This window comes from Vigna unguiculata, chromosome 4 (genome assembly GCF_037176805.1).
Source record: "Vigna unguiculata cultivar grain cowpea cultivar isolate G323 ecotype 2 chromosome 4, ASM3717680v1, whole genome shotgun sequence".
NCBI lineage: Eukaryota > Viridiplantae > Streptophyta > Magnoliopsida > Fabales > Fabaceae > Vigna > Vigna unguiculata.
Window position 1 is genome coordinate 48534899 of NC_140795.1, and position 16360 is coordinate 48551258.

At 25.2% G+C, this 16360-nt stretch overlaps 1 protein-coding gene across 1 annotated transcript; it reads right to left on the bottom strand.

The window, feature by feature from the left end:
• Nucleotides 1–284: 284 nt before the first annotated feature.
• On the bottom strand, nt 285–4448 carry LOC114181534 (Pectin lyase-like superfamily protein). Its single transcript, XM_028068009.2, has 6 exons — nt 4183–4448; nt 3437–3568; nt 3052–3258; nt 2253–2460; nt 1554–1744; nt 285–900 (listed from the first exon to the last, which is right to left on the bottom strand). The coding sequence occupies exons 1-6, from the start codon at nt 4375–4377 to the stop codon at nt 514–516; spliced, it is 1320 nt and encodes a 439-aa protein (XP_027923810.2). The 5' UTR covers nt 4378–4448; the 3' UTR covers nt 285–513.
• Between the last annotated feature and the right edge of the window lie 11912 nt (nt 4449–16360).

Genomic DNA, 16360 nt, shown 5'->3' on the forward strand with positions numbered 1-16360 from the left:
TAATAATGAAGCTGATAAAGAAATATATCTTACAATGATGAAAAATTTAATACTAATAATGATACGGAAAAAATCACATTTTGTCTTAAATTTAAAATAGATATATATCAAATAAATAATAATGTGAAACTTATTCAAGTTGAGATTAAATCAAGGATATCTTAATTATCTTGATAAAATCAACTTCACAAATAATCTTAAGCTTAGAATATTCTAAACTAAGATGAGTCAATAATGCACAACTTGGAACAAATATAAGTTCTTAATATCAGAAAAAACAAATATAGATGTGAAAATTTATTATATAATTGATATATGGCTAAACACATTTTTTTCTACATCATAAACTTTTTAATCTAAATATATATTTGGCTTCTAAATCCTCACCCCAAATTACATATAATACAAGAATACGAACTACTTTTAACATATATATCATGGTAAAGCAACCACTAACAACAACTTTCTATGATGTATTATATGAATCTATGTAACCCTAATTAACATAAATGATCAGCAAGAATCAATGTTGGAAGCAAATCCTGATTTTGAAGGGTTTCCTCTCTGAAGACATTGAACAGGAGGGACTGTTTTGGTCTTCAATTCTCCAAATGCTTCCCAACAAAAGGGTAGATTGTTAGGGTTTTGAGATGATTGTAGCTGAATGGTGTCTAGGGTTATGCCAGTGCATGGTAAGCTATCACTGCATGCAAAATAAATTGGCTCTTTTGTGTATGTTCCTTTTATGTTCATGTAATGTATCCCTGACACTGCCACTGCTGATGATTCATTCCTGCACTTCCCACCATCACAATAGTATTGGTCAATGGAGATTGGAGTTTCAACTCCAGAAACTTGAACGTTTGAGAACATGATGTTTTGGACCGATCCAGAGCCACCCTGTAAATGGAAAAACATCAACAATTTTCAGTTAACCTTCCATCAATATGCATATATTTGGTTTCACATTCAAAATTACTCGATTGAGTTCGAAGAAATTCGATTTTTAAAGTGAGGTTTGCACTGACTTTTATATACTTTAAATTGGTTTTACTTGAGACCATCAAACTTTAAATTGGTTTTACTTGAGACCAAATGATGATGAGAGGATGTGGGACTTGGCTTGACAGGGACCGTGGTGCGTGGGACTAGAAATTAATGGGTAGTTCATTAGCGGTTCGATAATAGGTGGAACAGAATGTTCAAGAAAGTTCACTACGATAGACTCTAACCTAGCTCTGATACCATGTTAGAAGTAAGTTTTAAGTCTAACTCAAGCCCATTAAACCGGCATGTAAGGTAAGGTTTGTACCCCACTTATGAAATTGTCTTATTTCTAATCCGTATGGGACTTCTAACAAAATCAAATGTAAGATAAAACTTGTTATACTGTACATTCATCTTATCTTCTAATCCGTATGGGACTTCTAACAAAATCAAATGTAAGATAAAACTTGTTATACTGTACATTCATCTTATCTTTAATCAACGTGAAATTAACGATGGTTTCAAGCCCGCGAGGAAGAGAGAGGTTGAGGATATGTGATGAGTACCTGCCATGTTTTGATTCTAACACCAGTGAGGGTGTTCTGGATAGTGACATCTCGAACAGTGATGTTTCTAACACAGGCTTTGGTGTTCTCTTTGCCAAGGCTTCCGATACTGATTCCATGGCCAGGTCCACAATTCACGTTGTGAACATATACGTCTGAGCAACCAGTTTGAATCGATATGCAGTCATCACCTGCACAGTTTAACATCACAGATTTTACTCATCAACCAGTTCTTCACCATGTTTCACACTTCAAACTTTTTCTTTCCAAAGTTTGGAGAAATTTATGCACAATATAACGTTTGGAGAAATTTATGCACAATATAACACCATACACCATATTTTTAGTGTATCCCTATTATATTATTAGTATTTTCCTTTATTTGATTTTGCTGGTCTAATAGCATGAACAATTGGGAAACTATATTGTTTACTTTTTTGTCATTCACGAGAAGAGATAGTGTTTGTAATATTATATATGCTGTTGGTCTCAGAGAATGGTAGTTAGAAGTTATAGTATTGGATTGTGACTGACACAAGTTGAGACTATGGACCCATTTTAGGATCAAAACTTTCATTCATCACGGGATGAAACATTGTTTGTGACATCAGTGTTTGAAACCTGTTGATACAAGTATGATGAAAATGATGGTTTTTTGAGATTTTTTATTATATTTTAGAACCATAGATGCATGCTTACCACAAGCAAGTGTGGTGCTGTAGATGACCACATTTTGTGAGTTCTGCAGATGAATTCCATCAGTGTTGGGGCTATCACCAGGTGACGAAACCTTTATATCAAACACTTGAACGTTTGTGCTTGAATCAAACTTCAGATGGGTCTGTTGGCTGTTCTGAATTGTTATTCCTGTCACTGTTACACCATCACTTCCATAGAACCTCAGGGCCTAATTAACACAACACATGACAATGTTAGTTTTTTAAGAGAAATTTATTAGGAAAATACAATATTAAGATGTTTAGTTTCAATCTATATTAGAAATTTATAGGTTTATAGATATCCTTTCTTGTAAGATGTTTAATATTTTTTTCTTATCACGTTTAATAGTCTCGTATTGCTTAAAAGTGGAGACTTAAGACGGTTTATATACCCTTTCTCCTCTCACCTTCTGAGATGTCTCTTAAAGACAAAGCTGTGACGGAGCACCACGCTTCAAAATAGACAATACCTTGTATGCATGGTAATTGATTATAAAGGCGTCTCTTAAAGACAAAATCGTAACGGGCTCAAAAATACAGACAATTATGTGCATGGTGATTGACTATAAAGGCGTCTCTTAAAGACAAAATCATAATGAAGCATACACTCCAAAACACGGACGCTACCTTATATGTATGGTGATTGACTATAATTTTATGATCGGACTTGGGATTGGAACAATTTCTATTCAATGTAGGACTTAAACTCACTTAAACTTGTACTAATAATTTGGATAGAAAGAAAGGATAGTTTTTTAATGATGGAAGATTAATCTTACTGTTGGTTTTGTGCTTGGAAGTCTTCCACTGCTTTCCAGCTTCACTTGTGTGGAAGTGGGTGAGTCATTCCACCAAACAGAACCTTGGCCATCAATGACACCTTTACCTCTTATTGTGATCTTTTTAAGCTTTGAAAATTCAAGCCATTGCAGGGTACCAGAGCCCCAAGCTGCAGAGCTTGTAGGTGCAATGATTTTTCCATCTAACTGCAAGTGTTTTTATAACCAATTGCCATTAGTAAATATATAATAAGTTGTGTCTCATAAATCATAAAAGGTGATTCAGAAATACACTTTCAACACTCTTAACCTAAAAAAGAAATTGGTGTTTGTCTTGTATCAGAGAGAAAAATGGGAAGAAGAAGAAGAAGGATAATGTCTTAACCTGAAAAACAATGTTTGGCTCACAGTTAGGACCAGAGAAAGAGACTGGTTTCACCAAAAATACAGAACCAGATGGAACCACCATTGTTGAACCCTCCACCTTACAAGCAGCTTCCCATGCTCCTTCAAAGGCCTGCATAAATTTTTGTATGGTACCAGTTTAATACTCAGAAACGGAAAAGTTAATCGTAAACTTTACCTTAAAGATGGTTTTTAAAGCTCAATTAAGCTTAAAATTTATTTCTTTTTAAGGTAAATTATTTTTAGGATTAAATATGTTTTTAGTTTTTAAAGTTTCAGTCAAATTTGATATTAGTTTTTCTTCAAAAATTTTGATCAATTTAGTCTTTTATTTTTAAAATGTGTAAATTTAATCTTTTTAACCAATTTTTATTAAGTTTATTTAACGTTTCAAGCGCATTTCATGGTAGTATTTTAATTATTTACACCAATTGACACATTTTCATTTCAATGTTAACTCAAATATTATTATAAAATACGTTTAAAATGTCAAAAAAGTTTAACAAAATTTGATAAAAATGACTAAATTCACAAATTTTTAAAGATAAATGACTAAATTAGTATAAAGTTTCAAAATGAAACTAATTTCAAAATTCACTTGAATTTAAAGGACCAAAATCATATTTAACTTTGTTTTTATCAATCTCTGACAATGGAAAACAACGGTGAAAATGAATTCATTTGGGAAACCAATGAACAACTCGTTTGAATTGAAAAATCAATCACCTTTGTATCATCTGCATGACCATCACCTTTGGCACCATAGTCCAACACATTAAAAGTAGAAGAAGCTGCTTTGAGTTTCCTCCAATGGCTGACACGTGTGGCAGTGCAGCTTGAAGACCACACAGAGAATGCAATTGCGATGATCAATGCGATGATCTTTGGATTCATATTCATTTTCGTGTTCATGTTCTTCATTTTTGAAAGAGAAAACAGAGATGCAGAGTGAGAAGGTGAAGAAGAAGATGGTTTGAAGAGAATAAGAGATTTTCTGCAATTCGCATAGCGGGAAATTGAAGCTCTATTTATAGGGAGAAAAAAATTGTGACACTTGCATTGCACACGAGACAAACAGTATCAAATCGTGACCAGTTCACAGGTTATGGACAATACTAGAATTTAATTGCAATAGTTTTTTCTTTTGTAATAAAATTTCATATTTTTTCAGGAAAATGATTTTTTGACTGATAAATTTTTGACAACTTTTTCTTATAATCTTAGGTGTCATTTTTTAAATAGTTTTTCATTTTTTTATTTTCTCATTCTTAATATTTCAAAACTATTTAAAAGATGGCACCTCATGTTACAAAAAAAAGTTGTCAAAATTTAGTAATCAAACTATCATTGTTATTTTTCAAAAAATTATTCGGGTTTACAAATGTTTTCTTTCTACGAACGTTGTTTTTAATTCTTAATCAAAATTTTGATTGTTCCTCGTTATAAAAGTCTATGTGAATATAGCATCATTATTGATATACAAATAACTCCTCATCTTATTTAAAAAAGTTATTAGTTGTAATTAAATTAAATACATACAAGAAAGCTAACAAATTATTTATATCTTTCTTCCATTTTTTTATTTATTTTTTTATATTAAAAGTTATATAGTGATGGGTAGATTTCAATTATATTTTTTAAGATTAAATTTTAATAAACTTTTTATTTAAAGACACGATATCATCTTTATGAAATAATTTTGATAAATTAATATTATCTTAGAAAATGGATTATAAATTTAATTTAATCTTATAAAATTATTTAACAAGACAAAATTTATAATTTATTTACATATATATTACAATTTTCTTATTGAAATTGTTCAAAATTTTAATTCTAAAGTTAAGATAAAGAAAAAGTAATAAATTATTAGTAATTTAGTGGAATCTCTCTCTCTCTCTCTCTCTCTCTCTCTCTCTCTCTCTCTATATATATATATATATATATATATATATTAAATTTCATTATATATATTTGTGATTTAATATTTGAAATATAAAATTAAAAATAATTATTAAACTCAAGCATTTCGTGTGGTTTATTTACACTATTCACGTTAAAGTCGTTAGTTATCAGAATCAAACTTTTGACCTAATTGTACATGTTATATATTACACCCATTAACACGATATGTGGAGGTTCACGAACTTAAAGCTTCGAAAATGGATGAATTTTAACCCTAACAATTAGGGTTGAATCTTAGTAGCACGTTGTGGAGGGCCATACCAAAGACTCAAATTTCAAAAAAATAAAAATAAAATCCTTAATTCTTGTTATTGTAATTAAAAAATAGCACATCTTAAATAGAATACAAAAAAATATGAATTCAATCCTATGACATACGTATGACGAAACTTGAGAAATTTAATCAATGATGTTTTTCTTTTTATATTTCAAATGCTGCACTCACGGACTCATCTTACAAGTTTTTTAAAAATAGTCATATTTTTTTGTTCTGTTTTTGAAAAATTATTTGATGTTTATTAAGGATCAGAAACAAAATGCAACAATATTTTAAAAAGAAAAAAAAACATATTTAAATCTTCTTTTATTTTGTTTTTGCTTTCAAGTACATTCACACCTTTGGGGTATGAAGAAAAAACTAAATAATTAGTTTTATGCAAAATAATAATAATAATAAATTAATTGTTACCAACCCTGGATTTCAAGCAATGAATTAGCTTTCTCTTATTTTAGTTAATTTAGTTGACAATAATTAATACAAATTTGTTCTTATCTTATATCACTACTAGAAATTTTCATATTACATGAAATTTTTCTTATAAATATGTTAAAAAATTTGTAAGAAAAAACTTTTTTCTGCCATTTTTTCTAAAAAATTTAATTCTTTCATGGGTAATCATTTCCTACAAAATTATAAAATTTGCAAGTATTTTTTACAAAATTATTTGCAAAAAGATTTTATACAAAATATTTTGGAAGAAAATTGGTAGCAATTTCTTTTTACAACAAAATTTATAAGTATTTCCTACGAAAAAATTTTCAAAATAAAATTGACAGAAAATATGAAATTTTTATTAGTATATATAGTGTTTATTATTTCTTGTTGAAATTATGATTCATTTTTTCAATTTGTGGTTGGTTAAATGGCAAGGAACCTTGCAATGATGATATGTGGTTTAGGTCAAAGATTTGCACTCTTGTGATTAGGTCATTTAGGGTTCTTCAATTATTAAACAACATTTCATGCGACAATATCGCTATAAAATGTTTTTCATGAACAACAACAAAGCCAAATCACATTCCAATAAAATAAAATAGAATGGGATATGATGATTTTTTTTTTAAATGTGGTATCTTTAATTTTATTAAACGTGTACAATGGGATAAACATGCAATTGTTTTTGTATTCGTTTTTTCCATCTAAATCCTAGATATTATAATATAATTCATTTTTCGTGGTTGAAACATGTTTATGATTCATAAAGTTTTAAAAAAAATGGAGGAGGGTATCAAATTATAATTAATCATGATACTTTAGGTGAATTGTGATATTTAATGTGTGATCATTATCATGGATGCTTCATTTTTGTTTTCATTCGTAATTTGCATGGTTTTTTAGTTCAAATTATGATATCTTTTTATTGTGATTTTAAAATAGAAATGGTACATGTAATTTATTTTAATGTGAATAAAGTTTCTAATTACATCAAATGATAAAAAACGAGCTTCACTTTTTGCATTCTAAATATCTTATGGGTTGCTAGATATCAATATATGTATATAAATAGACTCCAAACTAATTATTAAACGTGTAATTTAATCTCAATTTTAGTTACTTATTTGTATAATCTATATCCAACTTATGTTTCTAATTGTTTCATTCAATATAAATGTTGTATTTATGAATATAACATTACAACATTTAGCCATAGTCAATTTCAATATATATCATAATATTTAAGAGATATATAACATTTAAATATTAAATTAATTCGTTTGAAATATATAATATGTTTAATTAAATATAAAAAATATATGTTAGATTCAGTCATATGATTATATTTACTTGTCTCTTATTTAAATAATATACATATTTCACAATATTTAAAGAAAATGAAAGACATAAATTTGGAAGAAATTACGCACGAAATTGGTGTTTAGTGAAGCCATAGAAGGCGGCAACCAAAACGGCAAAGTGAAGTCTGTGAAAGTGACGGCGCATGTGAGCTCGTGTTTCAACACAATTAGATATATTATTTCATTTATTTATTTTTTCTTCTTAATCTCAAATATGTTACGTTTCGTTTGGGTAGGTAAAGAGAAAATAAATAATAATAATAAATTAAGTGAATGATATAATAAATAAATTTACCATATTTTTTGTAAGGAAAAATTAGTTAGTTTAATTTTTGTTCGTAATGTTTTATATCTATATTTTATATATTTATTTAGATTTTTTTTTATATTATGTTTTATAAAGTGTATTTTATTAAAAAAATGGTGTAATTCTTATATTTAGTAATTATTATTTTTTATTTTAATAGTATTTCATGTAATGACAAATAATAAAAAAAAATTAGAGATATCAAAATTTATAGTGAAATCTAATGATGTGATAAATAAGTATTGGGTTGAAAAAAATAAGTTTATTTAATTTTTTATTATTTAAAATTATTAGTTTTTGTTTTAATAAAAAGTAAAAAAAAATACGCTCATTATGAATCATGAATAAAATGAAGTATGATGCATGGTTAATTTTGTCTTCAAATTGGACATAAAATTTATATATGATAAACATAATCACATGCTAAAAAAGTTTTCCATACACTTTTTTTCTTCTATTCACATCTCTGTCTTTGCTTGTGTCATTCAAAATTAATTGATTGATGTTACTCTCTTATCCACTTTCTCTTCTCTCTTCTCTATTCTCTACACAAATCTTAAGAAAATGGTGTAAACAAACACTGCAAATTTATGATTATTTAGGGTTTAAGCCAACATTAACTATAACCTAAAGTAGAATTTGGCAACATTAATTATAACCTAAAGTTAGAATTTTGTGTGACACAATGCGTGCATACTAAATTACTTCAAAACTACTTCGGTTATATATGTTTTGAGTATACATTTGGAATTTTGGTTAGTCACATGAAACATTTATATTCTTAATGATGTTCTATGTTCTATGAACAGAGACACAAAGTCAAGGATATGCTTGATGATTTGAAAACTGTGCCAAGTGTTTAACTCATAAACAGAATGTGATTAACGTTTAATAATGCTACTTTCAAGGATTGACATTGAAACAACTTTATATAGTTCGAGAAGTTTCTGATTACTAAATTGGTTGCATTTATCTGGCTAAACTTGTCAAATACTCATCTTTTTTATATTTATTCTATCTTCGTAATTTCTATACATAATTTCACGAAATTTTGTTTTAATTTTTGGAAATACAAATATAACTAAAAAAATTCTTAAATAATGATAAATTATAATAACAAAAAATAATTATATTGAAACTAAAGTTTTTAAACTAATAATACTTTGAAGTGTAGTAGATAAATTTGAGTTTGATGTAGATTGGATTTTTTTTTTATATGAATTAGTGTAATTGAATGATATTAACTAACTTTCTTAATTGATGTTACTAGATCTGATGCAGACCTCCCAATACTTTCAAGTTTCAAAATAGCAAGTTCACACACTAATAAATGACTTTTTAACTTGGTAAAATTAATTTCCCACGAAAGAATATTTAAATGAAAATTTAAAAGTCAAAGTCAAGCATAACTTTGCAGAAAATATTAGAATAAATCATCTAGAGAAATAGAAATCAATTTTTAATCACAAAGAGTTATCACGCCATCATCCATGTTATCAGAAGCTATTCTTCGACATCAAATCAGTGCCATATGTTTAGGCTTTTTTACCAGTGACCAGGGTTACATTAATTGACATTAAAGTGTTATAAATTAAAAATTCAAGCTGAATTAATTTGTGAATTTCTGAATATGATTTTTATCAAATTAATAGCAAAAAAAAATACTTTATATACATAATATAAACGATATACAGTGTTTAATGTAAGATATTTAAACTAAAAATAGATAAAATAATTTAAGCATAAGTCTTGTAAATTAAAATACTTAGCCATGTAAGAAGAATAGACTTTTGATTTTATAAGGTACACTGAGTAGGAAATTGTAGTACATATATTGAATAATTGATTTGACAAATAAAGTAGTGAAATAGGGGGTTTAAGTGTTTAACTATTTACGTTTGATGAATTTCCATTTTTTTTAATGAAAAAGGGTGAAAAAAGAAAAAGAAAAGTATTAAATCATATGTTTTATATTAATGATACTAAAAAACACATTCTTTAATGAATTATAAGATAATTAATTAAGTCATTTGGAGTTCATCTCATGGTATAAATTAAAGTAGTCCAAATGCTTTGAGTCATATTATTCTAAGTATAATGATACTATAACTCCTAGTTTTTGACACACATCATTAATTTTCATGTGAGTTAGTGTGGATCATTGATTAATGTACCACTATTTTTTTTTAAAGAATCAATGATACAACACACTAAGCTACATCAAAAAATAAATGATGAAAATAAAAAATGAAAATCAAAGTATAATTTTTTGTATTCTAATAATGAAATATACGATTATGATAAGTATCTTCAAGACTACAAAATAAGTTATGAAATACCAGTTTCTTAAATAAATTATATCTTTTTTAATAAAATTCTTAACTTAAAGTACCTTTGATTCACTCAATGTAGCGTGATAGCTATTGGTTCATTGGCAATGACTTGGACATGTGAGTTTCAAATTCATGACTTACTTCTTATGAGGATTTGGGTTCTTACTTGGCTTTGAAGTTATATCACATATATGTATATGCAAATTATTTAATGTGAAAGGTTTAAGATATATTTATATCATTGTCATGCTTCAAATGGTGGTGAAATGGCGTCTCATTTCATCTTTAAATTAATAGGTTCCAAATTGCACATTTTTTAAATTTAAATTTTCATTTAACTTAATCTTATCATCCCATTTTATTAACATCATTATGATAATCATTCTTATTAAATTTAATAATTAATCCTAATTTTGTATGTATTTATAATAATAATAATTCAAATTTGAATCTAAATTCATATTGAAATAAAAATGAAAAAGTTAGACATTATATATATAAAAAAACCATAAATTGATTATCTTAAATTTTGTGATGATGTCAAACATTTATATATTTATATTGTTGAAATACGAATAAATTATAATTTTGAACCTTCCAACTATTTAAAAGTGAATATTACAAATATTTTTTTATGTGACTTTTTATTGTATTTATTAAAATAAGTTGAATTAAACTTTGTTACTTTAGTAATTTTTTTTTTTATAAATTGGGCGTTTATAACTAATAGATATGTTTCATGTATTCATATATGTTTGTTCTGTTTTTTTTTTTTTTCTGTCAAAATCATTTTTCATCTGTTTAAGAGAAAAAACCAATTTATATATGTCAAACATTTAGATATAATAAAACAAATCTCTAATTAAGATTAAGAGATAAAAGTCATATAAATCCTGGTTTTTTAAATTAAAATCCCATCCCTAAGACTAGATGACAGTGCTCAAAATCTCACATCATTAATTTAAGAAAAATAATTAAAATTTATTAATGATAGTAATCAATATCCAAGACTTTATAAATCAAAAGTAAGAATACGTGTTACAATGATTGTGATGTATTATATTAGTTTTGTAATTTCTTGTTTAAGAGACAAATTAACTTCTAATCAACCTCTATACCCTTCTGATATGAACAAAATCTGGAAGTTTGTCTGGTACAAGTCAAATTCCAAAAGCAGAAGATTCTAACAATAAAAAAAAACAACAACCAATTAATGTCAAAATCAAAAGCACTTAATCTTAATTTCTACACCACTAATCTTAGGATCGGCTGAAGACTATTTGAGGCTTTTAAAATATTATTTAAATTTCACTATTTGAGACATGCCATTATTTAGTTAATTTTATAAATTAACTATTAATTATTATCTTAAACCCAAAAACATAATTTCTTTATAATCATGTCATAGATATAAACATTAATTATTAAAATTTTATTGCAAAATCTGACTGGTCAGTTCTATTATAATATTTTGGGTTAAATATATTTTTGATTTCTTAACTTTCAATGAATTTTGAAATTAGTTCATTTCAAAATTTTTGACCAATTTAGTCATTTATATATCGAAATACGTGAATTTAGTCATTTTAATCAAATTTCGTTAGGTTTATTTTATGTTTTGTAAGCATTCTAAGATTGTATTTGAGTTGTTTATATTATTTGACACATTTTTGCTTTAATGTTAAATCAAATACTATTAAGAAACGCGCTTGAAATGTCAAATAAACTTAACAAAATTTAATTAAAAGGAGTAAATCTACGTATTTCAAAAGATGAAAGACTAAATTGGTTCAAAGGTTCAAAATGGACTAAATAAAAAATATACTGAAAGTTAAGGGACCAAAAATATATTTAATCCTAATATTTTCTTATAATTACATTTTTATTATTTAAGAAAATTGAGTCATGTAATACTCATAAAAGAACAAATATCAATGAATCTAATCTAAAATATCTAAATACAAAACTAATGTGTTTTATCACATTTAATACTTTTAGTTCAAGATTAATTCTAACAATATTTTTTAAATTATACTTCCTTTGATTTCACACTTCTATGAAATCAAAGTTTTTGCAAGAAAAAAAAAATACTTACATAGTGTATATGCATGTCCCCTTATCATCATTTTCTGTCATCTTCTATATTCTTGTTCATATCTCACATGCACATGATTTGAATAATTTTTTTATTTTACTAATTTCGTTGTTAACTGCACCTGCACCAAACACAACACATCAATCTATGCTTCTACGCCACAAATCTCTGTTTATAGAAAATAAATAAACCAAAAAACAAAAATGATTGTACAAATTGTAAGCTTTACAATGTTAAAAAAACATTAAAAGTTTCCGAACTTCAAATCCTCCTTTTAACTTATACGACATGTGAAGTACATACGTAAGACAAACTATGAAATCAAAACCATATAGTTTTCACGTGATGATACTTTAAAACAAAGTTATATGCATTAATATTTTAGTGGGCTAAATATTTTTTTCTTTAATCAACTATTTCAGAATTTAACTTTTAGTTTATTTTTGGAGTTTTTTTTGTACTTTTTAGTGTCCAGTGGTTGATTTGGTTATAAAACTGTTAACTCACACTAACAGAAATGTATATTAACATGTTACATAGTTATGTGAATAATAAAATCGCACGAAATTCAAGAACATTACTTAAGATTGGGGTGAGCAAAATTAATCTAAATTAACGGCACTATATTATATTTAAAAAAATCAAATTATTTTTTGGTAATTCTATTTCTTTCAATTTTTTTTCTTAATTTGGATTTTGTATTTTTAAAAATGATTCAATTTGATTCTTACTGTTAATTTTGATTAAACAATGTCAAAGTCAACGTCATGTGTCAATTTGTGTTTCTTTTAATTTCTTTTTGTTTTTTCCACATGTCACTTGCAGTTGTGTCACGTATCAGAATAATTCAATTTGGTTCTTATATTTGTTTTTTGTTTCAATCTAGTCTCAATTTAGGTAAAAATGAAACAATATTGTCCATTCTTAAATTGATATTCAATTTTTTTTTTGTATAAATCTTATGATGATATTCTTACAAAAATTGACATTTTTATTAAATATTTATAGAAATAACTTTAGAAATGTAAATTGAGTGTTAATTTAAAAAGGGACAATATTGTTCAATTTTTATAAAAATTGAAACTAAATTAAAACTGAAAATAAATATAAGAATCAAATTAAATCATTTTGACATATTGTACAATTTTTAAGTGACATGTGTGAAAAATAAAAAAATAAAAAATCACAAATTGACACGTGTCGTTAACTTTAATATCGTTTTGTCAAACTAACGACCAAGATTAAATTGAATCATTTTTAAAAAATAAGAATCAAATTGAAAAAATAAAAATAAAGGACCAATTTGACATTACTTGACAAATACAAAGACAAATAAATTAATTTAACCTTAAAATTTGAATAATATATAATAAAAATCGAAGAACTTCAATTAAGTAATTACTCACTGAATTATAATTTTTTATTTTCTTCTTTTCAATCGCGTTATATTATATGTAAGTTAAATCGTGAATCCGCGCAACTTTTAGATTGATTGGTAGATATGATATGCTTTTGTAAAAAAACTTTTAGTATGAATAGTATTTTCATTAAAGAATTTATTACACCTATATGCCTTTTTTTCTTTTTAATATTCATTTCATATTTCCTTTCCTTTTGTTATAAAATTATTTGTATTAATTATAGGTAGGAAAGGAAAAATGATAGAAAAAATAGTTGAACAAAAAATAGTTTAGTGGAGTTCAGTTAAATATAGTTTGGTAGAACAAAAATTAGTTTAAAATTTGGATTATTAGTTAAACCAATATATCTAATTTTCTTGATGCATTGGTACCCTACAACTTTTGTCCAAAGATGAAATCTTTAATTGAATATGAAAAAAAAAGAAATATAATTTTTTTCAAAATATTTATATTTCTCTAAAAAAAAAAAGAGAATAGTGCACAATGAACAAAATTTTTTTTTTTAAAAAAAGTCTAACAAGGATTAACATCACTTATATGTATTTCTATTAAAAATGAAAAATTAAGATTTATGTAATTTTAAAAAATAATTTGAAATTTCTTTTTGTGAACCTAACAATGATCGACTTCATTCTTATGTATGTATTTCAATGACAATCACGATCACACAATTCTTAAAAACTATTTGTTGAAGTGTTGATTTGATTTCTTTAATCTTTAAAAACCTTTTTAAATTATTTAGTAAAGAGTGTTACGCATCGCTAACTACTAGACCCAACAAAATAAGAAAAGAAAACTATTTTTCATTTTAGTATTAATTATACATTTTTATTACTTTTTAATATATTTATTATTCTTTAGAAAAAATAGTGTATGTGTGAAAAAGTTGTGCGGCAAAAAGTAAGTGTGATAGCGTATGAAAAGCCTAAAACAAGTGGTTTAAAAAGATAAAATAAAGGTCCAATACTTAAACAGTGAGAAAAAAAAAATCTATGTATACGTAAAATATGAGATTTAATTATAATTGAAATAAAAAGTGTGGAGGTTGCATGAGTAACTCTAGGGTGCGACGAATATTAAAAAAATGAGTTGGACTGTCTTTTTTGCATTTTCTATTTGTTTTTGTCATCATTTTTTTAAAATAAAATGAAAGAATTTTCCCATTTTAATTTTTTTCTTTGATATAAAATTAAAAAATTAATTAATTTCTTTCCTTTTATGAATAAACATTTTTTTCACACCTTCTTATTTACTACCTTTCTAAAAAAAATAAAAAATCACCCAGACAAAATTTGACATATTTAAGTATACACATAAATCATACATTATCAACCTATATTCTAATGTATATTAAATCATACATCCAGCCACGGAGTTTCTTGGGACGGGTGGCTACCACTCTCCCAAATTTTTTATTTTTTTATATTATATTATATATATATATATATATATATATATATATATAAAAGATATTTTCTATTTTATTTATTTTTTAATTACATACAACATATATTGAAAATTGATAGAAGTTAAATTAGATATATTTTTATTTATTTTATGGAATCTAATATTTAATGTAAATAAATAATAAAACATAAAATTAAATGTGATGAAAAATAAAAATATTTATTAAGATATTTTTATTTTGTTTCTCATTTTATTTTTGAGTTTTTCATAAATTATATTTATCTCACACTCTCATGTATGTTTTGTTTTTGTTTCAAAAAAATAAGTTGGATATAACTTCATTATTTTTGTTTTCATTTATACTTTGTTTTCTTTAATTTTTTAAGAAAAAGATAACTCTTGTCTTACTTGATACCAGTATATTTTCTTAGTAGTTATCATTATTTTCTTATCTCATGAGTTTGTTATATTCATTTTTGATGGATATGAGACAACAAGTATTGTATTATGTGTTTTTTCATAACTGTCTTTTAATTAGAACTTGATTATCATATATTTCTCTTTTAGTAGCTCTTAAATTCTTTTTTTTATTATTAAATTATGATAAATTATTGTTTTAATCTTAAACTTAAAAAAAAAAGATATATTGATGAAGAATAAAATAATAAATTTATTTTTAAAAGTGATAAACTATAAGCGATTTTAACAATAAAAACAAGACAAATTCAACTTCTATACTTATTCCAAAGCATGATACAAATAATCATATCGTTTGATTATACGAACGTGGGGAATTTCATGTTAATTATTTGGAATGTGTTAGTATGCATATTGTAAAAAGAAATAGTTAAAAATTTTAGTTCTTATTCAATTATTAATGAATCAATAAATTTGAAAAAAAGAATAATTATTTGTATATGTGTGATTTCTATTATAATTATAATTATACTAAATCATGTATTCATTTTTATTATGTTAGTGATAATAATTAAATATTATAAACTTTAAATATATTATTTTGACTTCCTCAAAATTATCTGTCGATATATAACCCATTATTTTATGAAAAATGATAGTTTGACACACACAAAATTGACAACTCTTTAGATAAAAGAAGATACTATTTTATTACTTTATTTTGATTAAAAAATAAAAAAAATTATTTAATTCTATTTATAAAAACTTTATCAAATTTGTCATAAAATAATTGTCAAAAAATAATTTTCCATATTTTGTAGGCTTGATTATTATTTTTCTTCTCATATGTATGAAGTTGGTTCAATCTGATGCACATACACAT

Excerpts from the sequence above, each read along its gene's own strand:
- LOC114181534 (XM_028068009.2), bottom strand. The coding sequence starts at position 4,377 with ATGAAGAACATGAACACGAAAATGAATATGAATCCAAAGATCATCGCA. Across the intron at positions 3,259-3,436 it reads AGCCAAACATTGTTTTTCAG|TTAGATGGAAAAATCATTGC; the intron begins GTTAAGACATTA and ends AAACACTTGCAG. Across the intron at positions 2,461-3,051 it reads TTCCAAGCACAAAACCAACA|GCCCTGAGGTTCTATGGAAG; the intron begins GTAAGATTAATC and ends TGTGTTAATTAG.